The following is a 25,043-nucleotide window of genomic DNA, read 5'->3' as shown; positions in this document are numbered from 1 at the left end:
TGAGAAACCCAGGAAACAGATAATTAAATCTTAGGTCAACTGGTATTACCTAAGGAAAACGAGGATTCAGAAAAGGAAGCAATCAGGTTAGCAACTTAAGAGTCCCCAGGGGCCTGGGAACTGCGTGCAGCCAGACAGGCCGGGATTTCTGCAGACAGGAAGGACGGCCAGGGAGAAGGTGGGCGAGCAGGCGCACTGGGGCAGGAGGATGCCCGCCTGCAACCAGGAGGCTGAGCGGCAACAGTCAAGACACAGACGCCACATCAGAATGGAGACTTGGGTTCAAGGCCGGCTTCCCCACTAAGCAGCGGAGTGTCACCTAACATCCCTGTTTTCCACCTATAAAATGGAGAGGTAAGAGCAGCCCTGCCTTTACAGGGCCACTGTGGAAATTAAGCTAGAGAATGCACACGAGGCCCTGGGCATGGGGCCGACACACACTTAGTGCGTGACATGTGGCAGCTACCAGTGCTAGAATGACCATGCGGAGGGGTAAGTGTGTGCATAGGGAGTGGTGGGAAATAGAGAAATGGGAGCAACATTAAACCAAAGTATGAGGCCCGGCAGTGAAGAAGAATATGCTTAGAAGATGAGGGAAATCCTACTACTGCTGCCACCACTGCTGAAAATAATAATACGGAACGTACAGTTCCGTGCAAAATACCATCTGCACCGAGAGCAGAGCCAGAGGCCACATGGGAAAACGGAAGTATCAGTGTGTTATGTTTTTTTTTTTCAAGTTGTGACCTGCTCTCGATATAGCATCTGTACAACAAATGTAAATGAGAAGGTTAAAAAAAAACAAAACAGTGCTTGGTGATAAAGGAGCCCGAGGATAATAGTGTGTAATCTCGGTTTCCAGCCTGGAGACTGACAACGGGACTGGTTGTCATGTGGCCAGGAACACAGCTGGCTGGGGCGGGGGTGGGCAGCTGGGTTGGGAGGGAGCCCTCCTTCCTGCTGACTCTGACTGGTTGGTAGGAGGCTGAACGTAACAGGCACGCATCACTTTAGAAAAATTTCTGAAAGGCTCCAATGACAGAAAACAACTGATTTTCTTCAAGTACTTTGACCTACTAGGCAGAAAGCCACAGAGTTCTCCCACTTGATACAGTTTCACACATAGATTTTAATAATTTAGAGAAACTACAGGATTTGCATATCAGGAGGTACATTTTTCTAGGAGCCAACCAAAACTCTGGAGGAACCTAGGAGTACAGCTGTAATGCAAAGATACTAACCAGCATCAAAAATTCCCTCACTGATGAATATTTAATGCAAACGCAGGAGACACCAGAAATAGCTCATCACCTCCTATATTGGGCAGCTATCAGTAGGTGGTGATGCCAGGGACCACCACGGACCTGCTCCCAACACAAACGCCCACACATGCACTCACAGTCACACACACATATGATGTCACACTCACATATGAAGTCACACTCACATATGAAGTCACACTCGTGTGCTTACACACAGCTGCACATGTACACACACCTCCACAAGTGTGCCAGCAGCCACACATGCACACACATGCAGACGCACACATGCATGTGCAAAATCGCACACACAAAGGTGAGTGTACACACACGGAGCATCTCCACAAGGCTGTCTCAGGACACTCCACGAGTTTCTCAGGACACTTGTGCTGGACACCATGACTGCTTACTCCCTCCCAGCCAGCGGGGCTGGGGATCATTCCCACAGAAAGAGAAATCGGCCACCGTGCAGAGTCAAGAACTGGCCTTCTTAACACCATGACTTTATCTCTCTGCTATGGTCCTGCCTCCACTTACCAATAGACTATCCTAAATGTCAAGTTCACATTGTGCTGGTCTTTATCTGCTGACTCACCAGGGATAACCGTTAACAAGATTTGAAATAATCGTTTCCCCTGCAAGGGCTTCAGTGAGCCTTAGAGTCGAGTGTGGCCGGCAGGAGCTACTCGGCTCTGCTCATTATCATCTGGTGCAGGGAGGCTGGGTAGCTCACGCTCTCAGACTGTAATAGATGGAAAGCAAAGAGCAGCCTGGGGCAGGAGAGGAATAAGTGGGAGAGAATTAAGTTGGTGCTGAGTAGGAGGCCAGGGCAGATGGAAAGATGGCAGGTTAGGCTGGTGCTGGGAGTTCCCCTGCCTCGGGGATCAGCTCCCCACAGGACCCGCAAGGAAGGAGCAGCAGGGCACCCCCTTGAGCCAGGCGACACTATGAGAAAGGCATCCCCGGACTGTGCATCAGCTTCCCTATCCTTCCCTGGTCTGTGACCTCGAGATGCCTCCCAACACCTCTTGTCTCTGATTTCCCAACACCTCTTGTCTCTGATTTCTTGTTTCCCAACCTTGGCTTGATTTTTAACTCTTTTATAAACCTGTTTGTTATATGCAGGGTGCTGCATGCAAAGTACACGAAATTGGACTCAAACAGCTTCATTCTTTTTTCCTGGCATACATAGGTTCCAAAGATCCAACACAAGTAATCCTCAGGCTTAGGGAAGGACCATGAGCGTTACCCCGACATTCTGTCACGCTATAAGGACTCAGCAGCAACGTGCCCTGCTCCCTGCTCCAAGCTCAGTAAGCTACACGTACCAAGGAGTAGGGATTGAGAAAACAAATATAGAGCAAACTGCAGACACCTAATCCTGACACGTCTCCTGGCTGAACTTTGGCAGCAGAAGCCCAAGGAACACAGACTTATGGTTTTGTGGATACAGATATTGCCCTGTGGTCCAAAGGATGTGTCTCTGTGGCAGACGAGAACCTGTAACCGTGGGTATCGTCTTAATTCCATTGCTTGTTTCCAGGCTTCTGGAAGTTTTGGTATCACAGCTAAATGCTAGGGCCTACTTGTTGCTGGCAATGTGGGTAGATTTGACATTCCTTTGTCCACTGGGTAGGACCAGGGTATAAATGGAAAATTTGTATTTTAAATTTTCCTGGCTGATATTATTGAAATTGTATAGATGCTTCCACTAGGGGGTGGAGGTGGGGAATCACTGCAAATTGTTAAAGTAGGATTTCTAAGTACGACGTTTATTTCTTGTGGCAAACTATGTGGATGCTGATTGCTTGTATCAGTCTAACGGTTAAGCGCACACCCTGGGGGGACTTCTTAGTGACTCGTGGGAGGGCGGAGGCAGGTGGACAGATAGGCAGGAGAGAGAATCCGAAGGACGTGCACAACCCCCTCTCAGGTGGAGAGGGTCTGGGCACAGGGTCGCCCAAAGGGCAACTTGTTCTCTGAGGGCAACTCGTTCTGGGGCCCAGTCTGGTCATGGCCTTGCCTGGGGAAGACCTTTTAGCTCCTCCCCACACGGGAGATGCCCCCACTCTGCTCCTACGCTGGAACAAAGTGGCCTCTTCTCCAATCTGGGATCCTCTTCAGCCCTCCTCCCCCCTGCCTCCGGGGCCCCCCATCCATGCTCAGCCCCCAATCGACTCCTCCATCCTTGCTCTCACCTCGTATCCTCACCTCCTGTTCTCATCGTCTTGTACTCGGTGCCCCCATCTGCTGTTTCTCTAATCCCCCCTCCTGTCTCTCCTGCTCCCATTCAACCTTCCTCCCGCCCCCACTGTCCTCTCTCAGTCCCAAGCCGGTTCAGGGAGCCCTGACTACAGCTCAGGCCTCAGCAGTGCCCTGCTTGGGCCTGTTTACCGTCTTTGATTTAAATTAGACTTCATCTACTAGTAATGCAGTCATCTGGCTTTCTTTTTATTTGCATTTACGTGGGATGCTTTTTAGCATTCCTTGATTTTTAACCTTTTAATATGATTTTATCTTTAGTGTAGTTAACTCCCTTTTGAGGTGCTGAATCTTTTACAGAGCCATTGATTTTTTTTTTTTTTCCCCTTCGCTCAACCTTACAGAGAGGCAGGCTTATAATACACCTTAGGAATTAAGATGATTTTTGATCAGTGAGTGTGTGGTTCTTGTTCAAATCTGTCAGGCCCAGATAATGAGAAAAAGAAAAAATTTTAACTTATTGTATCTTTGCCTTGTCAGTTTGGCGATCCAGGAGTCTTGGGGGGTCCAGAGCAAGCTATAGCCAGAGACATCAGACAGGATATGTTACCTCTTTGCTTTAATTTTTTTTTTTTTTTTTTTTGAGACAGAGTCTCACTCTGTTGCCCGGGCTAGAGTGAGTGCCGTGGCGTCAGCCTAGCTCACAGCAACCTCAAACTCCTGGGCTTAAGCGATCCTACTGCCTCAGCCTCCCGAGTAGCTGGGACTACAGGCATGCACCACCATGCCCGGCTAATTTTTTGTATATATATATTTTAGTTGTCCATATAATTTCTTTCTATTTTTAGTAGAGACGGGGTCTCACTCTTGCTCAGGCTGGTCTTGAACTCCTGACCTCGAGCGATCCACCCACCTCGGCCTCCCAGAGTGCTAGGATTACAGGCGTGAGCCACCGCGCCCGGCCCTTTGCTTTAATTTTTAAGCTCACTGGCAAAACTGTTCTTGTAAGGTGTCACTCGTGGCATGTGACCTACACAGGGGGCAGCAGAGAGAAAGTGAAGCCAGCAGGACCCTTGCCCGGTGAGTTTGCTTCTGCTACCCAGCACCTACGACCCCAGGCCCTCTTGCCACTGCCTCCCCAGCTGAGGGGCGCGGGTGGAGCTCACTGCAGGAATCTCTGCCCTCCTCCCCGGGGCTACCCTGCATACCGTGAAACAAAGTTAGGACAGCTCTTTCCCTAAGTCAGGGACTCTGGCCAGGACTCTGTCCTGCAGAAGTTCCTCAGAGAGTACAAGAGGTAGGCCCTGATCTTTCTTAGTACCTATTTTATATTTTGACAACTATTTCAATGGGAGGTCGGAGAGAGGTGTGTGTTGAGAGGTGTGGGTGTTAAAAACAAACATGTAAATCACATTGAGTCCACTGACTCCCTGGTCCTTCCTCACCTTTCTCAGGAGGAAACGGTAGCTTTCCAGCGTGCAAGGCCAGCTCCAAGGCGGAGTCCTCCTGAGTCACAAATGGTTCAAGATTCAGGGGGAGGGACATGATATACTGTCCAATCTGAAACAAAAGAAAGCACTGTTAGCCTGATATTATGCATATAGGTAATTACTTCCTGTGGTACATTTGTGTGCAGGTAAATGGTGGAGACAAAATTGCTAGACCTGGGGCCACCCCAAGTCTGATCTTTCCAGCATGTAGCAATACTGATGATGGTAGTACCTTAAAAATATCATTGGCAGTTTGCATGTAGATTATAGATTCATCCTTCTCAGTAATGGTCCCAATATTTTTGGAATGCATTCAATACAATCTCTTCCTCAAATGAGGTAACAGATACCAAAGTGCTTTGTAAAATTTGAAGCACTGTGTAAATATGATTATTATCATTCATAGACAAAAAAAAAAAAAAAACCCAGTAAGATGCTAATGTCAATAAGTGTGTGGCCAAACAAGAATTCAAATCCTGTCTTCTGGATTTGGAACCAGTTTTCTCCCTTCTAGATGATTTAACCAGTGCAGGAAAGGAATCTTGTTTGCAAAAAGCCATTTATAATTATAAATTAATTTGGAGAGAAAACTGTATTGTTTTCATAATACAAACTCTTGAAAAAACCTTGGCTGGCGGGGAATTACAAAAGTTAGGGTAAAAAGACATTTAGGACAATCCACAATTAATACAGTATTTGTCAGACATGCATGTGACATCATCATGGGTGTATTTTAGACACCTATTTCTATTACAACTCATAATTGTTTTGTGCTTTAAGGTAAGTATATGTTTTGTTTCAAAATTAGGTTGATTTTTAGGTTGCAACAACATTATTTTTTTAAAAAGTCTTTGAGCCCATTGTTGCTTTTTTTTTGGTTTTTGGTTACAACATATTCATTCCGTAACATTCATCTCACTAATACTTAATGCTACAAGATAAAAGTCAGAGGACTCTCAAAGTAAGATTTTCTCAATCTGGCCTCATGCACACCTACATGACCACAGGTCCCTTTCAGAGTGTGGCGTTTAGAGGTAAACACAGACTCCAAAATCTACCCAGCCCAGAGAACTATAGGATGATCACATCTTTGTGTCTAAACATTTAATGTGGTCTGGCTGTACTAAGTCTAAACATCCAATAGCCCATTGTGCTAACAAAAAAATTATTAGTTTGGTCTCCCTCTAATGAGGCACACAGATATAAAATAAATTAAATCAGCATTTTTTTTTCCTTTCATTTACTCTTTACAGTCTTTCATTTGAACCAGGCAAGTGGCCACTTACCTCGCTAATAACAACCACCACTGTGCATTTTCAGCTTGAAAATGGCAATAAATTCATCATTTTTCCCCAAGATTGGGGAAAGTCAAGGATGCTGATTTCTGGTGTTGGAATTTCTCCATTCTAATTTCACTCAATAAGCCGTTGCTGAACATCCACTATATACAAAGAACTAAGGCATATTTCTATGTTTGGCATACCTTTCATCTGCAGCCATAACTTTTTGGCTCAATCATCAGACCCCAGTTTTACTAGATATAAAACACTGTCATTCTAATACTTTGCATATATGTTGTTTTTACATTTTCAAAGCACTTTTTCATATTTCATCCCTATATAATGCTCACATGGTTCTGTGTGGATAAGGGCACTAACTAACAAGGCAAAATGTCATTTAGGCACAAAATTGCAATAATCTGGCATTTCTGACTTGGGCCAATTGACCTAAGGCTGTAGGGCCTTCTGTGGTTCCTGGATGGATTCCACGGCTCCAGGTTTCTCTCAGGAGTCTTGTCTAGGTTTATTCTTTGGAAATCAATGAGGAAAGGGCTGCTTACCATCACAGCTGTGGATATTTGTCTACTATTCTCCCATATTCAATAACGCTTCTTGAAATTCTATTTGGGTTAAGGCAGTGACTTGAGAAAAATGACAAGTGTTGTGGCCAGACTTGAATTTGAGTGCTGGCTCTAACACTGTGAGAACTTGGGCAACTTAATCTGTCAGGACTTCGATTTCATCATCACTGAAATGAGGATGACCTCAAACTTACTTCAAAGGGCTGTGGTGAGATGACATTAACACCGTGTGCCATGCATGGAAAGCACCTGGTGTTCTAACAGAGCAGCCGCAGGATGATGGCTGCTTCTTCCCAGCCCCACGCCCACTGCCCAGGGCCTCAGTGTTTGCCTGTGCAAGAGGCGACTGTCCTGGTCTCACAGCCATGATCTGGCCCAGGCAGTGTCTCACGCACCAGCCACAGGTTGGCACTGTCCACGCGCATAGCACATGTTCAGTAAATGCTCCTTTCTTGAGTTCAGGTCCTCATCAGCCTCCAGGCACAATGATGTCTACAATCAGGAGGGTCACAGCAGGTAGGAAAGGGCTCGGACCTGGAAACTCCTCCTAGCCTTCCTCACTTCTCTACCCCTCAGGTTCTTCGGCCTTAAAATCAACTCAGTAGCCTCTCAGGTCCCTTCTGGCAACATCATTTTCTGAATCAGTTTGTACTGTAATGCATGTCGTCTCGATTCTAAAAATGAGATTATTCCCATTGGTTGTGAAGACCAGCCCACATCTCAACAGTTTCATCAGTACGAGATATCGGGTAGTGCCCTGGGAAACAGGAGGGAAATGACTGCCACTTCGGACTTGACGCTGCTCCAGACAAACAGAGAGCAGAGTGCCAGCCTTCTCACTGCTTGTCCATGGGGCTGCCTCGCACTTCTTCCAACCGTACAATAGTTACTTTTAAAATTCCTTGGGAAATGGGTACACTAAAAGACCTGGCTTCACCACTATGCAATTCATCCATGAATAAAATAAATTTTATTGAACAAAAAAAAAATAAAATTAAAAAAATAAAGAAAAGCAAGAGAAACTTTTAAAAATAAATAAATAAATGGAATAAAATCCCTTTATATCTACTACAGTAGACTCACAACTTACACAGGGGTTGGATTCTAAGGTGAGAGCATGAGGCAGAAATCACCTTGAAAATCTCCCACAGTGTGAGGTATGTGTTGTTAGGGGTACATTACCCCTGTATAGTATTTCTTGTGCATGATAACATTTAAGATCAACAGAGCTAGAATGCAGGAATGAATGGAAACAAACGCCGTGTGCAGATGTCTGGGTGACTACTAGTTCCTAGGAGTGAAAGGGGAAGGAGAAAAGGACTCCAAGTGGCCCTGTTCCCTTGCAGGGTTTATTCTGTTCTCATTTAATATTAAGCCTCTATAATCACAATTCTTCTTAAGAGATTTGGCTGAGTGTGATGGCTCATGCCTGTAATCCCAGCACTTTGGGAGGCCAAGGCGGGAGGATCACTTGAGGACAGGAGTTCAAGACCAGCCTGGCAGCATAGTAAGATTCTATCTCTACAAAAAATAACAAAAATTAGCTGGGTATGGTAGTACATCCCTGTAGTCCAGCTACTCGGGAGGCTGAGGTGAGAGTACTGCTTGAGCCCAGGAGTTCAAGGCTGCAGTAAGCTATGATCATGCCACTGCACTCCAGAGTGATACCCTGTTTCTTTGAAAAAAAAGAAAAAGAAGATAGTGAGAGAGACTTGTTTGTTGCTGTGAAGTTAAACATGAATGCATTCAGCATACACCCTGAGCTCATTGTTGGTGCCTACTAAAAGTTTGCTGAATTTGAATTCAGGACCATATACCACTGCTGTTTTGAGTCACAGAGAAGAATTTGGCCACCTACTGCCTGACTTCCTAATTCAGAATTTCCCACTGGACTGGCAGCTCTGATGCTGTCAGGTACTGGCCACGTCTCACACTGGGAGAGGTGGGAAAGGGGTGAGACACGGCCATGCGGCTCTATTGCATTTCCTTATAGTCCAGGATCTGGACGCAGACTCCCCAAAAGCAGAGGTCTGGACAGCACTGATGGGGAAACAACTTCTTTACCTAGAAGGGCCAGGATTAAAAGACAAAGTGAGGTCTGAAATGCTCGACCACCCACAGAAGAACACAGAAGCTCTTACGTTGCTGATGTACTCAAGAGGGGTGAGACTAAAGGCGGGCAGGTCGTCCGTGAGGGTTTCTCCAATGCCGGCCGTGTTCCACCTCTAGGGGAGGAAGGAGAGGAAGCAGTCAACACCCCAGGAACCAGGCAGCCAGGGAAGCACCCCGTGAAAATACACAAAGGATGGGACCTTCCCCGCAGACAGCGCTTTGGTAGGAGCTGACCTTTGGGACCACCACCCCTCAGCAGCCCAGGGACTTCTCTAATTCTTCATCTTGAAGCCCACCATAGAGAAAGTCATAGTTTCTCTCTCTCTGCATTCCTGCAGATCCACAAAACAGGAATGGTCACCTTCTCAGCTGAACTTTGGGGTGGAAACCAATTCCTTTGTTTACCTCGCTGAGAATGTGATTGGAGACAGTCAGATATTTTCCTGTCTGAGTTGCTCTGCGTGGTGGGGCCACCATGTAAGAAGATGCTGGACGCAGGCAGCCTCACTAATTCTTGGGCCTTTAGCACTCTGAAGAGAACAGGGCTCCCCCTGGTCTTCCAGAGACCCCATGTCAATCCCTTATCCTAGGATGGAGCTCCCAGACCCCCACAGCTGCCCCTTTGTCCTCCTGGTGATCCCTCTGTCTGAGGAGAACCTCAGCACCAACACGTGTGTCTTGACATTTAAAGTGGAAAAGTCTTCAGTGCTGCTGTACACGCATGTGCTTACAGACTTGAGCGTGGCACACCTTCACACAGAAATCTAGTTTCTTAATTCCAACCTAAACCCAGCCTGGCAAAACAAGTCCCTTTCTGGCTGAACTCTGGGAGTGACTCCTGAGGTCACGCTGTAGCTGCTGTCTGCAGCCACCTGATGCCCGATCCGGTTGCTTGATCCTTTAAGTAGCATTCCGGGAATGGAATGACCATGTCCACCCCTGGGCTTCCTGCCCAGGCTAAATCTCAGCGGGCCTTTCCACGCTCTCTAGCATCAACTCCATTCAGTCTCATGCTATAGATGAGTTTTCTTCCCCCAACCCCACCACCCTGCCCCTACAGCTTTCTAGACCCTTTGTTCTTGACCACCCTACAGAGGCACAAAGAGCTTGAGAATCCTCTTTCACTTAAAATATCCTACTTTTTTTCCAGCTAACTCCCAACCCACTGAGAAGGAATACACTGACCATCCACATTTACCAAGTACCATGATGTACAGTGTTTCATGCTAGGCTTTGTAGAGAAGAGACAAAGAAATGTAAGACGTGGTCCTTGCTCTCCAGAAGCTACTTGGAGAAGCAAGACCCTCTGACACACTCCCACTCTGCATACCCTCACACTCTCCATCCTGTTCTCTCTCCTCCCTTCTCCCTGCAATGCGCACACACCTGCAGCCCAGCCTTCCATTTCTAGAGTTCTGTGTCAGATGCAAGGTTTTATACAATAAGAGTTTAGAGGAGCAAGAGCTCAGAGTGATTAGAAAGGAGTGACCACAGGATGTATGTGGTGCACAAAGGTAGAAACAAGGGTGGAGGGAGAATGCATAGCTCTGAACTCCAAGCTAAGCAAAGGCCTAACTTTCAACAAATAAATTGCAAGGGGAAAAAAAAGAGAGAGAGTGAAAGAGGGATGAACGGGAAATCTATAGTTCAAAAAAGACAGAAAAGACATATCCCAATAAATCCTGGATCCTGATTTAAACAGTTAAAATAAATTATGACATTTATAAAACAACTGGAAACTTGAACACTGATTGATGATATTAAGGAATTATTTTTCTTTTACTTTTTTAGGGATGATTATGGTATCAAGATTATTTTTAGAGTCCTTATATTTTAGATAAGTGAGTATATATGAAATAGGATGGCCAGGACTTGGTAATCGTTGAAGCAGGGTGATGAGTATAGAGTTCTTTGTATTCTTCTCTCTACTTTTGCATATGTTTGAAAATGTCTGTAAGAAAGTTTTAAAAAAACAGACTATCAGACTAGCCCTGGGGAGCCAGGGGAGGCTTGTGAATGGAGAGGAAAAAATGAGAGTGATGCTTTATGAAGATGAGTGTAGTGGCCCTGAGGAGGATTGGGGGAATGGGGGAGGCAGATGAAAAGCTCAAAAACAGATCAGAGCTGATGAGAACCTGCACTAGGGTGGTGGCCATGGAAACAGGTGGGAGACACACAGAAAAGGAAGAAACAAGAACACTTGGTGGTTTGTGGGCAAAGAAGGGTACAGCAGGGGGCAGAGGTGGTGGGAGGTGGGGAAGCGAGCTGGTGGGAGGAGCAATAGCTCCCAAGAGACCAGGAGCATGGGGCAAAGACCAGTGTCACCGCAATCCATCAGAGGACAAGCACCATGACCCGGAGGCCCTGGGAAAAGGCTTCAGAGAGCAGGCGGGAGGAGCAATGTCAGTACATGATCACAGAAAAGAAGTTTGGAAGAAGGGCGAGACACAGAAGCTTCAATTAGGAGGGGCTTAAGAAGCAGGCAGAAGGCTGGGCGTGGTGGCTCACGCCTGTAATCCTAGCATTCTGGGAGGCCAAGAAGGGAGGATCATTTGAGGTCAGGGGTTCAAGAACAGCCTGAGCAAGAGCCAGACCCCATCTCTACTAAAAATAGAAAAAATTTGCCGGGCATGGTGGCACATGCCTGTAGTCCCAGATACGTGGGAGGCTGAGGCAGGAGGATCACTTGAGTCCAGGAGTTTAAGGTTGCAGTGAGCTATGATGATGTTGCTGCACTGTACCCGTGAGACAAAGTGAGACTCTGTCTCAAAAAAAAAAGAAGCAGGCAGAGGAGTGCACTTGAAGAGGGCAATAGGGAAATCCTGTAGATTATTTTTTAATTCAAAATTTACTTAAAATGCCCTTCATCTGTCACCAGGTAAAACAGGTAAACTTCAATAATCTATTCTGAAATTGAATACAGTGTTGGTTTATAGGCTTGTAATATAAAAGAGCACTACAATTTACCAGCCAATGTTGAAAACAAACATTTAATGACCAGGGTTTAATTTTCAAATCCTTAAGGCCGGAGTGTTTGCCTTTGTATTGTGTGCTGCACCCTCGGAGAAGCCCTCCTAATCTCCAGAGCCGCCCGTGTCCATTCCCAAGGGCCTGCAGCATTGCGGGGAAGCCCGAGTGAGAAGGTGAGAGCCAAGTGACCAAACCCGAATCATAATAATGAACTCTGGAATGCAGAAGTAGAGGAAGGAGGACAGGTGGGAAGCACTCAGCCTGTTTAAATGCAGAACTAAGACTAAATAACTGGGAGAATTAGGGTTTCAGAACAGAAGGTCAGTATCTTAAGCTTTGACAAAATAAAAATAATACAACAATCAAATCTGGAGTCGGGGAGGGGAGATGAGAAGTATGAGGAATGCTAATCCTCTCATCTTCCAGAGCGGCTGAATCAGTATCAATCTAAAAGGGAAACATGATTAACAAAAAGCAATGACTCCAATATGACTCCAATCTCTTAGCAGCTTTCATAATTTCTTTTCTTAACCTTGGAGAGATCTGGGAACTAATATCTTTTGTGAAGAAGAAACAATTACCTCAAATTCAACAATTCCTTTGGTTTCATTTAGTTTCTCTTTTTCTAGTTAATTTCAAATATAATTATATTATACACATTTTGTTTTTTTTTTTAAAAATAGCATGCATAGTATAATCCCACTTCTTCCTATGGCTCTGTCTATAGATGCCCATTCAGCCTTTAACAGGCCTATGAGTGCGAATGAAGAGATGTCTGAATTGCTGGACACCAAATGCTTACACTGATTATTTCTAGATGGTGGGATTGTGAAGGGATTTATTGTATTTTTTCTTTGTACTTTCCTATATTGCTTGAATTTCTGAAAACAAATATATATAATTTTTATTTTTAAAAAACCAAGTAAGTCACACCTCTTAAAAAATGAAAATCACAGAAAGGAAGAAAACTACCACTTATTAAGCATTCACCCTGTGGCCAGTCCTGTGCTAAATTTTATCATATACAAAATCTCATTTAGTCCTTACTCATATATATGGTGAGAATTATTGTAGCCCCATCATAAAGATGAGAAAACAGAGGCTCGCAGAGGAATGAATGACCTCAGTCATGCAAGGCACCGAGATCGTGTATGGGTGGGGCCCAGGACTGACTACTTCCCACGGCATAGCTGTGGTCTGTCCACACCATTTCTACTCCAGTTTTACCCTCCCCCTCCATGCTAGAAAAGCAAAATCTGATTGGAGTAGACCTCATGGCATTTTGCACAGAGAAATCATAAATAGTGAAAATCACAGAATGTCAGGGATAGAGAGAACCTCAAAATCATGTAGTTAAACAGAGTCATTTTATGGATGGAAACCCTGAGACCCAGAGAGGGGAAGAGAACTGACCAATGCCATGCAGTGGCCCTGGACTTCCAGCCTGGCAGGCTTTCTAGAGGGCAGCAGAAAGCAAAGAACTTGTAATCATGCCATACGAGTTCTTGTTGTTTCCCGAAAGGATCTCTGGTTATTAAAGGTCCATAACGGGGATCCACATGGACTTGAGCAGTCAGTAAGCGCTGTCCCACCCGGTAATCCAAAAGGAAAGTGGCAAGATCTGGACCAGGGGAAAGACAGCAAGTGGAGAAAATATGACTGAGAGGCAACGCCTTGAAAAAGAAATCAAGGACAAGCAGCAGAGAAGAGAAGAGGGTGCAAGGCAAGGAAGGTGAGATGACTCCAGAAACAGCCACATAGGAAAGTATCAAGGAAAGAAAGTAGCGGGACCTTCCAAAGCCTCCTCAAAAACCAAGATTAATTCTGATAAGGTGCTCTCCTAAGTTCCAGAACCAAGTCTCCAGAAACATTTCATGTGGCATGAAAACAATTCAATCTCCAAAGACAATGAGCACTTCTGACCTGGCCTAACCTATGCAGCAGCACATAATCTCCCTGACTTCTCCCTGAGAAGGCTGAGCTAAGCTCCAAATGGGGAAAGTTAATCGAGCAATTTTAATAATCCTAAGAAACAGCCTATAAATAAAGTATCACAGTAACTACAGTTAAGATAAGAAATTCAATGTAAGCAATGAGTTGACTCTTTCTGGCCCAGGAGAGTTAAAGTTGGATCCTCCCAAAGCTCTTGGGGCACGGGGGGTTAAGCCTACACTCAATAGGCTTCAGCAGAAGGTAGGACCCGGGGCGGAAATCACTGTGGTCAGCGGGAAACTCACGTCCATCTTGGAAATGAGTAACAGCTGCTGTCTGATGCGCAGGAACACGGAATCGAAGGCCAGCTGGTGCGCCTGCTGGTTAAGCTGAGTCAGGGCCGCCCGAGACGAAGACAGCAGGTTGTGATTACTTGACCCTTTTTCCTAAGACGAGAAAATGCAAAAGGCGGTTTGTTAGGCCCTAAATCCAACCAAGGTATTAGCTAGTTAAACATTTTGAAAAATCACCGAGAAAAAATAGTGAGAGAGAGTCTATACAATAGGGGTTCCCAAACCTGGCTGTACCCCCGGACCCCCTTGGGAAATGTGCTGAACTACAGATTCACAAGCTCCACCCCAGAACTACTGAATCTGAGACCATCAGGGTTGGAACCCAGGAATCGACACTTTTAACTCACTTTCCCAGGTGATCCTGATGCATTTAAGCTAACATGAGCTCACGGATTGGCAGTTTAGGAAAAATTAACCTGTGACCATCCCTCAGGGACAGAGGAGGAGGGAGAAAAAGATCAGAAGCTTCAGGTATAAACAAAAGAATGACGATTCCCAGGGAGGTCAGGTCAATTATACTCGACTGAAAGCTAGAGTATGTACAACCTGTGTGAGTCCCAAGGAATTCCAAACAGCCTGAGAAAATACAAAGTTGGAAAATGTAACCTTAGTTTGGCTATTATAAATGAACTGATTACAACAGACATAAATCAGATTAGCAATAAAGATAAACAGAGTTGCTTTAACTTAATCGCAGAAGCACAGATGAATGAGTTTACAGAATTGCTGTAAGGAGCATGTTTGTCAAGCTCAGTGCAGCCAGTTGGTGGGTGAGGGTGCAGAGAGAAGCGGAGACCTGGGAGGGTAACACTGAAGCCTCAAACATGTCCAGGCACCCTGTGCGGCTCACTCCCAGAGCTCTAGGCCCTAGATAATTTGAGACTGCATTTCCTGCTGCTGGAATAGCATTGTCTCCTCTGCCTATCCCCAATACGTGAGCTCAAGCCAGACAAGGAAGGAAGGGGGATGGTTCTAGAAAGGATGCCCATGGCCTTCTTATAGCCTTGGAAGCCAAGGAGCTGTGTGGCTTATCCCATTTGTTGGGAAGTTCTCCTGTCCCTGGACCCCAAGGGGCCCAAAGCTCAAAGTCAAACTAGGACAAACCAAGAGTTGAAACAAAAAAACCAGCCAGGCATGGTGGCTCATGCCTGTAATCCTAGCACTCTGGGAGGCCGAGGTGGGTGGATCATTTGAGCTCAGGAGTTCGAGACCAGCCTGAGCAAGAGCGAGACCCCTTCTCTACTAAAAAAATAGAAAGAAATCATATGGACAACTAAAAAAAATATATAGAAAAAATTACCCAGGCATGGTGGTGCATGCCTGTAGTTCCACCTGCTCGGAAGGCTGAGGCAGAAGGATCGCTTGAGCCCAAGAGTTTGAGGTTGCTGAGAGCTAGGCTGACACCACGGCACTCTAGCCTGGGCAACAGAGTGAGACTCTGTCTCAAAAAAAAAAAAAAAAAAAAAAAAAAAAAACCCCCAAGAGGAAACACCTATCCCCAAGTCCCCAAGTCCTCGTGTTTCCATGGGGAGGAACTTGCAGTAGAGCAGGCTCCTGGGGACTCGCCACTCCTGGTTCCTCCCTTGGAGAAGAGGAGTGACTTCTCCGACTACTGAGTTGGGGTCCTCTCTTATGGGTTCTGGTTGCCGGCAAGCAGTACACATCTGGTCCCCCTCTCTGCCACTGAATAAAAGGGAGCTAAGCCCACATGGGGTCCAGGGGCTGTCCAGCTCTGCCTATCGGTTGACAAGTTTAACTCTGGAGTGATGGACAGCAAGCCCCTCTGGCCGTACATCTAAAGTCACATTCTCTACACCGGCTTTTATCAGTAGTAAAGATCCATCTATCTAACTCCTACATCTATATCTCAAGGGGTTTCAACCCAGTTTAGTTTATTAGCACCTTAAAACCCCAACATAAATGACACAGAGAAGTGGCCACAGGTCATGCCACAAAGCCCGGGGCCCATACACAAAGCCAGAAAGCCTGGGTCCCGGAGAGGGAGAGGGTAAGTGACAAGGGGAAAGCTTTCATTTGCAAGAATGCCATCTGGCCTCATACCTTGAGGTTGTAAAGTATTTCCATTAACTTGGCATATTCAGCAGGGTTATCTTTCTGGAGGTAATTATATTCTTGCCATGGGTTCTTAGCAGAGCTCTTCTTGTCTGTCAAGATACTATCCTGAAAACCAGCCAGGCTCCAAGGGCCACAGGGGTCAGGCAGATATTTCCCAGCTGTGGACAAAATCCTGTAATGAAAGTGAAGACCATTATGCCCTGAGCTATTTGTATGGAACTGTCTTCTTGGAGCAGTTAGATCGCTCCTTACTAAATTCCAGGATATCCCCATGAGGCAGATTGAATTAAGGTCCAGTTTGTAAGGAAATGGAAACATCCTTCATCCTTTAGGAGTGAGCTGGACCTCAGGTGCACAATAAAAAGCATGTGTAAAAACTATTTAACACTCATGCCACCAGAATATGTCATCCCCCTAATATGACAGACAGCCTACACAGGGCAGTTCTCAGTTGAATACAATCTGGAACACAGTGTACTTTCTATGTAGACCTTTCTTATTATATGAGCAGTACAGTGAGGGACAGTCAAATGCCATAGTGAGCGACCAGCACCACCATCACAGAGACCGCTGGGCAGGATGGCAGGCTGGCTGGTCCCTGGAGAGCAGTGACAGCAGCTCTGTACCCACCGGACTCACCTGTCCCACACGCTGACCTTGTGTGCTGTTTGTGCTCATCACCACTGTGAAGTTTACTTTTGCGGTTTAGGGCTCAACTGAGAAGCTAGTAGTTTCCAGTTTCTTCAAGAAAAAATAAAACGCCTAGAGGAGGTTCTACCGATCATCAATGTCTAGCACTGCTGGGGAAGGTGAAGCTCTACCTCTAACAAGAATGACCTTCCCTTGATGCTCAAAATCCTCCACTCTGTTTTTCCTTAGCCCAACTTTACCATTCATCCACATACTTCAATGTGTCCAGAATTATACAAACAGAACAGATGTAACAAGAGAAGAGTAATATATCCCAGTGGGGCTAATCCCGATCCCTCCTTTACTGTAATTTCTTATGAAAAAATTACTTTGGACATAGCAGTTTTTAGGTCACACCCAAATTTTTCAAAAACAGATCAGATGCCCTGAGTTTGTCAAGGAATGCCTGTACTTGCAAATAAATCCTGGGGATAAGACCTTCTTCAGGAACCATTGCCAACACAAATGGCTACCTGACTCTGCTATTAAGGTCTAGTTTTTCCTGTTGCTTGAGCCTACCAGTAATTTTGACTGGGCCTGTCGTCTGCCAAACTGTAGCCAGTCCCTGCCACTGCCTTACTGCCAGTCTTCACTAGTTCTTGTCTGGAGGGCAGCAGCCTCCCAACTGGAGCTTCCCTTCCTCTAGTCCTGCCATGTTCCACTTACTCTGTCCTCCTAAAGCTTAGTGGAACGATCTTTCCAAAAGGCAAATTTGATTTTGTCTTTTTCCGGAAGATACCTCAGTTCCCCAAGATAAAGCTAAGCATGCCTAGACATGGCACCCAGGTCCCTCCATGGCTAAAGCCCTCAAACCCTTACAAACGTCCCCACTACTCATCCAACTGCCCACCAACCTCACCCCACACACCAGGCTTTCCACACTTGCATGTCTTGCTCACATGCTCCCTCTCTCTGAAATGCTCTCCCCTCCCCTGTGGCTGGGGGAAATCCTACTTCTTCCAAGACTTGTCCCCAGGGCTTCTCCTCTGCCAAGCCTTTCCTGACGCCCCTACTAGGCACTCCCATCAGCCTCTTGCCTCTGCTATTAATTTATCACGTGCTGTCTCATTTCTCTCCCATTAGATGGTGAGGACAAAACACAGAGTGTTCTTCGCCTCTGAATTCCTAGTATGCACCTAGCACAGTGCCTGGCACAAGGATGTGCTCAGTAACTGCAGAATGATAATGACCTGGGTTTGCCCTCTGGGGAGTCAGCTCTCCTGCAAAAGGTTTACTGCAGTATGTGTTTCAGTCTCAGGCAGCTTGGAGGAAACTGACCTCACTGTATCCACCTGCCGTCCAAAGTGAAGAAAACTAGGTATGTTGGAAATGTTTTAAGTAGTAAAGCACGTAGTTTAAAATGTCAGAATAAATACAACTCCAACCCCAAGGTACTAATGGCATCTAGATGATCTGGTCATTAGCATCTGATATTCCATTACAGTATTTGCATTTACTAGTATTGTGAACTAAACTTTACTGAAATGAATACTTGATTCCTTCATTCATTAAAGAAATGTTTTCTCATCACTGTAATGCGCTCTAAGCTCGGGCTTGGGGATATCAGGTAATTAAACACAGTCCTTGCCCTGGAGAAGCTCAGAGATTAAACAGGGGAGTCCAATATGCACCAACATGCTTGTTGCTGTGCCAGGAGAATACACTGAGTGTGCACAGAGCAAGGAACATTACAATTCCACCTATTTCCTCAATTCATTTCCTTTTCATGCCAAGTTTTTTTACCTACTCCTCAGCCATGGAAACTTGGGAATTTATCTTGGATTCCCAAAACCTGACTGTCTCATAAAACTGTCCCACCAAGACCCTATCCTGCTGAAAATACCACTGTTCCTAAAGTAAACAGTGGGTACTAAGAAAGTACAGAGTAGCCACAGCAATTTCCCTACATCTTGCCCAAGTTGCCCAGGACAAGAGAAATCTCTCAGGTGAGGTTTCAACCCAGCCCTGCTTTACTCAGCCCATAAATCACAAAAGGACAGCAGCCAATGTCAATCTTGTGGCTGAAGCAGTCTAGAGTGTTCTGAGCTATTGCTTCTGCTGCCCATCTGCTGGCGGGGAGTGGTCCTTGGTTGGAGTCTGGGTTCTGCAGGTGAGATTGATGGGGAGATAAGATAAGCTTTACAGGCCGGCGCCACACACGTGCTGTGCAGCCTCCCAGACAACACAGATGGTGACTGTCCCTTTCCTGCCCAGCGCTTCCAGGATGACATCATCTCTTTCAAAGGCTCCCTTGGAGACACCCAGGTTGCTCTTCTCCCACACCAAAGCTCAGCCAGGTTTTTGGCCTCTCTGGGCTGCAAAATGTAGTTTGAGAGACTCATCTTTCATCTATCATGTCCCCATTTGTCCTCCTAACTAGATCCTTCCTTGCCCTTTGGAATGTAATATTTGCCTTCATTAAAAGATGAGGGAAGATGTGTGTCCTGTTATGGAAAAGTGTCTGATACACACACAGGTAGAGAAACACAAGTCTACAGGCAGATACTGATCCGAGAGAAAGGGCACTCCGATGACTCAGGGATGTCAAGGTTCAAATCACTGCCTCTCAGACACAGCTTTTCCATAAATAATTTCTTTTTACCTAAAAAACTATTACCTATGCCAAAGTCTACGCCTCAATGTTCCTCTATCTGTAAAACAGGGATAAGAAGAGTACCTACCTCTTCAGCCACTGGGAGGATTAATGAGTTAATTCACATAACTTAATAAATGCTAAAGAGTGGGGGAGGGGGAAACTATTAATGTTTTTTCTAGAGAGAAGGGTTTTTAGAGTATGTAGACTTTTAGTTTTTATTTTGTACACTTGTGAACTATTTTGATTTTTGCAACGAACTATTATAATTAAGAAAATAGTAAGCTACCCATATTTCTTTTAAATATCTAAGTGCTAAATTTTCACCTCGTCTTGGGAGTCCTCCGTGACTAACCGGGACCTCCTCACCCCTCCACCACACGCTCCTCTCACTGCGTGCACGTGGTGGAGAGTGTGCCGTTCACCTCATCTGTATTATTTACACAGATTCCACTGGAGGCCTGTGCTGCTTTGGTTTTATTCACTCCACAAAGTCACATAATTTCTGTGCTGGGCGTTTGGGAGTTAGGCACAGCAACAGCTGTTCCGATTCTACCTTGCCACAAGAATTTCCCCACAATGAGAACCATCACAAAAAATCTTGGACTTGAAGATAGTCCATGGACTCAGAAACGAAGGAAGAGTCATGAGAAGCAGACAGAGCCAACAGCTCGCGGACTCCGAGGCTAGTCTGACCTTCCTTGGCAACTCACCCCCACCTCCCACCCAGCCCCACTCACCCCCGTCTCCCACCCAGTCCCCACTGGGCCTCAGCTTTCATTTCACTGTGTACTACTGCCCCAAATTCCATCACCCAGAGATTACATTAGAGAAATAAAAAATCATCTTAGAAGAAGGTTAAGGGACTGCTGGTCCAGCAAATGACTGTAAGAAACACACTTCTTCCCTTTAACTCCTGAACAACAGAGACAGCTGTACCAAGAGAAAGCGAGATTTAGCTGAAAGAAAGAAGGAAATTTGGGAAGCTAGAGCCCTTTGAGGGGTAAAACAGTCTGATGGGGATGCTTCCAGGCAACGTAAAAGCCCTGGAAGGTATTGGAAGAGGGGAAGGGGGTAGAACAAACTTTTCTAGGGCAGACCCCAGAAATTCCCCTTTGATACGTGGCCCTTTGGCAGCACAGAATTCTGCAGAACCCAGAGGGCAGGCTGTCTGGGTTAATCCTCATTCTGTGGGCTGGCTCCAGGGACTTAACCACCACCTGTAACACTGTTTCTATGGGGAAATTTATTTTGAGTCCCAACAATTGACTTACAAACAAGCAGTCAGAACCCAGCCCAATCATAATTTGGAGACAACATGTACTATTTCCTCATTAAGGCTGAAACCACTGTATCTAACCAAAATCATGTGACCACTGCCAAGCAAGACAGAGGCTTGCCCTGTTTAGGTGCTCAATAAATGTTTAATGATGACAATAAGGACACCTTGTATCTGGGTACAGACAGTCCTGAGTCCTGCCACTTTCAGATCTGACCATATGTTGTTCTTGCTGTACTATGTTCTAGACCAAGGTCCTCCCAACCAGGAACCCCAGGAACTAGAAAACAATGACACCTCTCTCCTACCTGTTTGCTAGCTGCTGCTCGAAGTCCCCACACTGCCGCAAGAGCTCTCCACAGGTGGCTATTATCCTAAACAAAACAAAAAGCACTTCAAGTATTTCAAATGCTGGACAAACATTGTTCTCATTCATAAAAATTCTAACTATTCATTCCTTTTGGTGGTGCTGGGTTCTGGGAAAACAGTTAACCATCTGATGGCCAAAGTGAAATGTTTCACTAATTAGTAATTAATGTAACAGGTAAATGCTGGTCCCCTCTAATAACTTCCAAATCACTGGCCTCTCTGCTATGAATCATAATTCTATCCATCACCACCTCAAATAGTTGACATTTCCAAAATACTGGGCTTTGTTCTTGAGAAAATGGAGTAGAAATACTTTTTATCTAAAATTTTAAAATCAAAATTTATTACTTAACATTTGTTAGATGTCTGCTATTTGCAAGACACAGAAAACTGTTTTGATACTAGAAGTATCTCTCTGTCTGATCACATGAAAGGCAGATAAAGATTAATCCATTTGTTTCTCAGAGGTAAGCCTGAGTGATCATCGTACCTACATTTATGATTCTTTAATTTTCAAGTAATTTTATGCCAGGCCTCAAACTTCAGCCACTGAGTCCTTCAACACCAAACTCATAATGTCTGGACAAATCCAAGGATTAAAAACATCTTAAGTCTAGTTAACTTTTAACTTTCTCTAAAGGTGCCTATCATCACCAGGGTATCTAGGCATTCCATCATAAGAAAGGTTTATGAGAAAGTAAAATATTCCACTCCCCTCAGTTGCAACAGAACAAACTTGTACATATTATTTTCCAGTGTACCAAGCCACCACAGATTAAAGGGATACAGTTAGTATCTAGACCATTACATTTCATCAAAAAAAGAAAAGTCCAGAACATACCCCATGAAGCAATAATCCAAAATGATCCTGGATCTGCCCTGACAGCCCTCGGGGGGTCTGGATCTGCTCCAGCATGGGCCACCACTGAGAACTACATGTGTCATGGGTACCCTGCACGGATCACCCAAGCCGGGGGTCAGGGAAGACATGTAAGTGGGTGACGTGGGCCAGGTGAAGAGCAGCTTCTCTCTTTAGAACGTTTACCCATGAAGAATGGTTTTTAAGGAAAAGAAACTTCTAGCTTGCTTTTTATCTCAGCCTAACCATGTAGTTGTGAGACCATGTGGGAAAGGGGAGAAACACAGCACAACAGAAAACACATGCCCCAGTCTCAGCTAGGCAAGACTCGGCTGCCAGCCCCAGGGGATGATGGTGATAACGCAGGCCCAGTACTGCCAGAGCTCCTAATTTTGTAAGTGACATTAGAAATCTGGATTATGTTAAATCTAGTTTTTAAATGGTGGCAACTAATCTAATTTTTTAAAAAATGCTATGATCAAATAAAACATGTCCAAAGGTTAGATCTGGCCACAGGCCAGCAGTCTGCACTTTCTGCCTAGACATGTCAAAGGCCAAACCTTCTCAGCCACTGTTGATCACACTCCCAGCAGGCCTTGGGGCTTGGGCCAATAGGGTGTCTATCTAGTGGCCCATAGGTCACACAGGCTGTCCCAGAATCTGGCCACCAACAACCACTTGAGAGATCACGTCAATGCCTTTCACTGAACTTTCATATGGCTCTTTCTAGGCCAAATAACGTTGCTTTACCATTTAGTATCATGGTTTTCAGATCCAGCAATAGGACCCAATCAGCTGTGCATTTTCTAAAATACAAGCTTTAAGTTATTTTAGGTCTATAAAAACTATAGGCTAAGGGGGAAAAAAATCTTCCACCAAATATTGAAAAATTTGAATCATTAAAGGAGATGAGGCATTGATAAAGAACTTTTTAAAATATTTTAAGAGCTAGAGGGGTCTTTTTCTTGGTTGGGTTTTTGTTTACTGGCTTGTTTTTAGAGTCTAGAGTATTTGCTTTTAAAAAGGCAGTGAAAGAAAAAAAAATGAACCCCTCACAAACACATTTATCATTTTTACATACTATATGATACACGTTTTTTCTTATCACATTAGGCAGAAGCTTAAATTACAACCCCCACTTTACCTAATGGAGTTCTGAAAAGCCGTCCAATCTTCTTGAAAAAGGGAGTTGGGAGGAATGTCATCAAGTTTGCATTTCTTTCGTATTGACTGGAGAGTATTGGTGAAATCAGACACATACCTACAGGGAAAGGGAAAACATGACAAGGATGTCATCACCAACTCCCCAACTCTAAAGATACCTGGAATTCTACTGCTCTGGACAAATTGCTAATGACCTTGAGAACATCTTTAGAGGCTCCCACCGAGGCGTGGGACTACCTGTACACCTCTGACCACAAAAAGGCAAGACCACCTATATCACCTGGCAGAGCAGCTTCAAGAGAGATGCTAAAGGAGAAAGGAGTATGAAAGTGGACTGCAAGCCAGAGACCCTCCCTCACAGACTGCTGTTTGCTCTGGCTGTACACACATACTTTTCCTTCATAGCACTTTGCACACTATAATTAAATAACTTGCTTAATGTTTATTGCTGTTGCTAGACTTTAAGCGTTGTGAGAACAGGGACTGTCCTCTGTAGCTCATAATTATATTCCCAGGAACTAGCATAGAGCTAGGCATAAAGGAGATACCTGGAAATAGCCCCTGAATGAATGAATGAAAGACGTGCACTGCAGCCTTGGGCAAGGACCTTGGTGTCTCTGGGCCTTTAAAATAGACTTAATAAGTGTCTTCTGTATTGCCTCACTGAGTAGTTGTGATGATAAAATTAAATAAATAAAATATACCAAAGTTCTCTGAAAAGCATAAAATGAAAGCCGCTGTGGGGTGGTTTTGTTTCTAAGGGCACAGAGTTCTTGGAACATGAACAAATAAATGCATGTCCCTGGGAGGGAGGGTGAGGAGGATGAAGGGTGGAGTCACGTCCTCTGGAAGCCAAGGAACCTGTGACATCGGTGTGCAGCACAAGAAGCCCTGCCTCTCCCCCTTCCCAAACCAAAGCTCCAGGTGAGCAAAGCGGAACATGATGGCCCAGGGCACAGCCCTGAAAAGTCAGTCTGTATGGTGGAAAGACAGGCCATTCAAAGAACCAAGTGGAAGAAACTGCTTCAGACCACTCCACTAACTGCAAATGAATGTTGCCATTCCTTTACAAAGACCTTCCGGCTTTACAGCAGAAAGCTGCAGAAACCAAAATCCCACTGACAGCACCTTGTCTTTGCACCAAGACAGGGGACAGCTTTCTAGGGTTATTAAGTCTTTGAAGGGAGAGGGATGGGCCTCAAGGACAAATTGACAGGGGAATGTTAAGGAGCATAATTGTGCTTTAGCTGTGGGAGGTTAAACAACTGTTACCACCCTGCAACTATGACAAATATGCATAAGAAGAATACAGCCATCCAACAACCCACAGCCTCTGCAGCTCCTTTGACAGAGCCCCCACGTGGGCAGGCAGCAGCTCATTTGGGGAAGGGGAGTTTTGTTTAGCAACGGGCACAGCTACATGCAAATGCTTTTTATAGTTCACTATCCCTCAGTCCAGAATTCTAAATGGGTTTATTGTGAAATCTCAGAACGAAGTGTGGCTTTTATCACACCATTTTTGTCCTCAAACCCTCCAACTGTCTCTCACAATACACATTTCCAACTGAGAGTCGCTGTGTTAGGGGCTTTCATGACATGCTTTCAGTTAATATTCACAACCTCCATGGAAAGGAGATATTATTATCATCAATTTACTCAGAGAAAAGTCATCAAGACTCAAAGAGGAGCCCTGACCTGCCCAAGGTCCCAGCTAGTAAGTTGGCCAGGATCTAAGCCCAGGCTGGCCCAACTCCAGAGCCCACGCACCCATCACAGCCTGCACACCCCTCCTTCTTGAACCACCCTGTTGGCTGCTGTATTCTATGTTGTACCC

At 45.2% G+C, this 25,043-nt stretch overlaps 1 protein-coding gene across 2 annotated transcripts in view; it reads right to left on the bottom strand.

The window, feature by feature from the left end:
* COG7 (component of oligomeric golgi complex 7) overlaps window positions 1-25,043 on the bottom strand; it is a 47,033-nt gene that overhangs the window by 2,345 nt on the left and 19,645 nt on the right. For both annotated transcript variants that reach the window (XM_069485957.1, XM_069485958.1), the window contains 6 exons: window positions 23,190-23,306; window positions 21,126-21,191; window positions 16,241-16,427; window positions 14,132-14,272; window positions 8,954-9,037; window positions 4,907-5,021 (listed from right to left, as the gene is read on the bottom strand). In XM_069485957.1, coding sequence (XP_069342058.1) covers window positions 4,907-5,021; window positions 8,954-9,037; window positions 14,132-14,272; window positions 16,241-16,427; window positions 21,126-21,191; window positions 23,190-23,306 — 710 coding nt within the window. The remainder of the gene's footprint in view (window positions 1-4,906; window positions 5,022-8,953; window positions 9,038-14,131; window positions 14,273-16,240; window positions 16,428-21,125; window positions 21,192-23,189; window positions 23,307-25,043) is intronic.

The sequence above is a fragment of the Eulemur rufifrons genome, chromosome 14 (genome assembly GCF_041146395.1).
Source record: "Eulemur rufifrons isolate Redbay chromosome 14, OSU_ERuf_1, whole genome shotgun sequence".
Taxonomy (NCBI): domain Eukaryota; kingdom Metazoa; phylum Chordata; class Mammalia; order Primates; family Lemuridae; genus Eulemur; species Eulemur rufifrons.
This window is presented reverse-complemented; position numbering and strand designations above follow the sequence as displayed.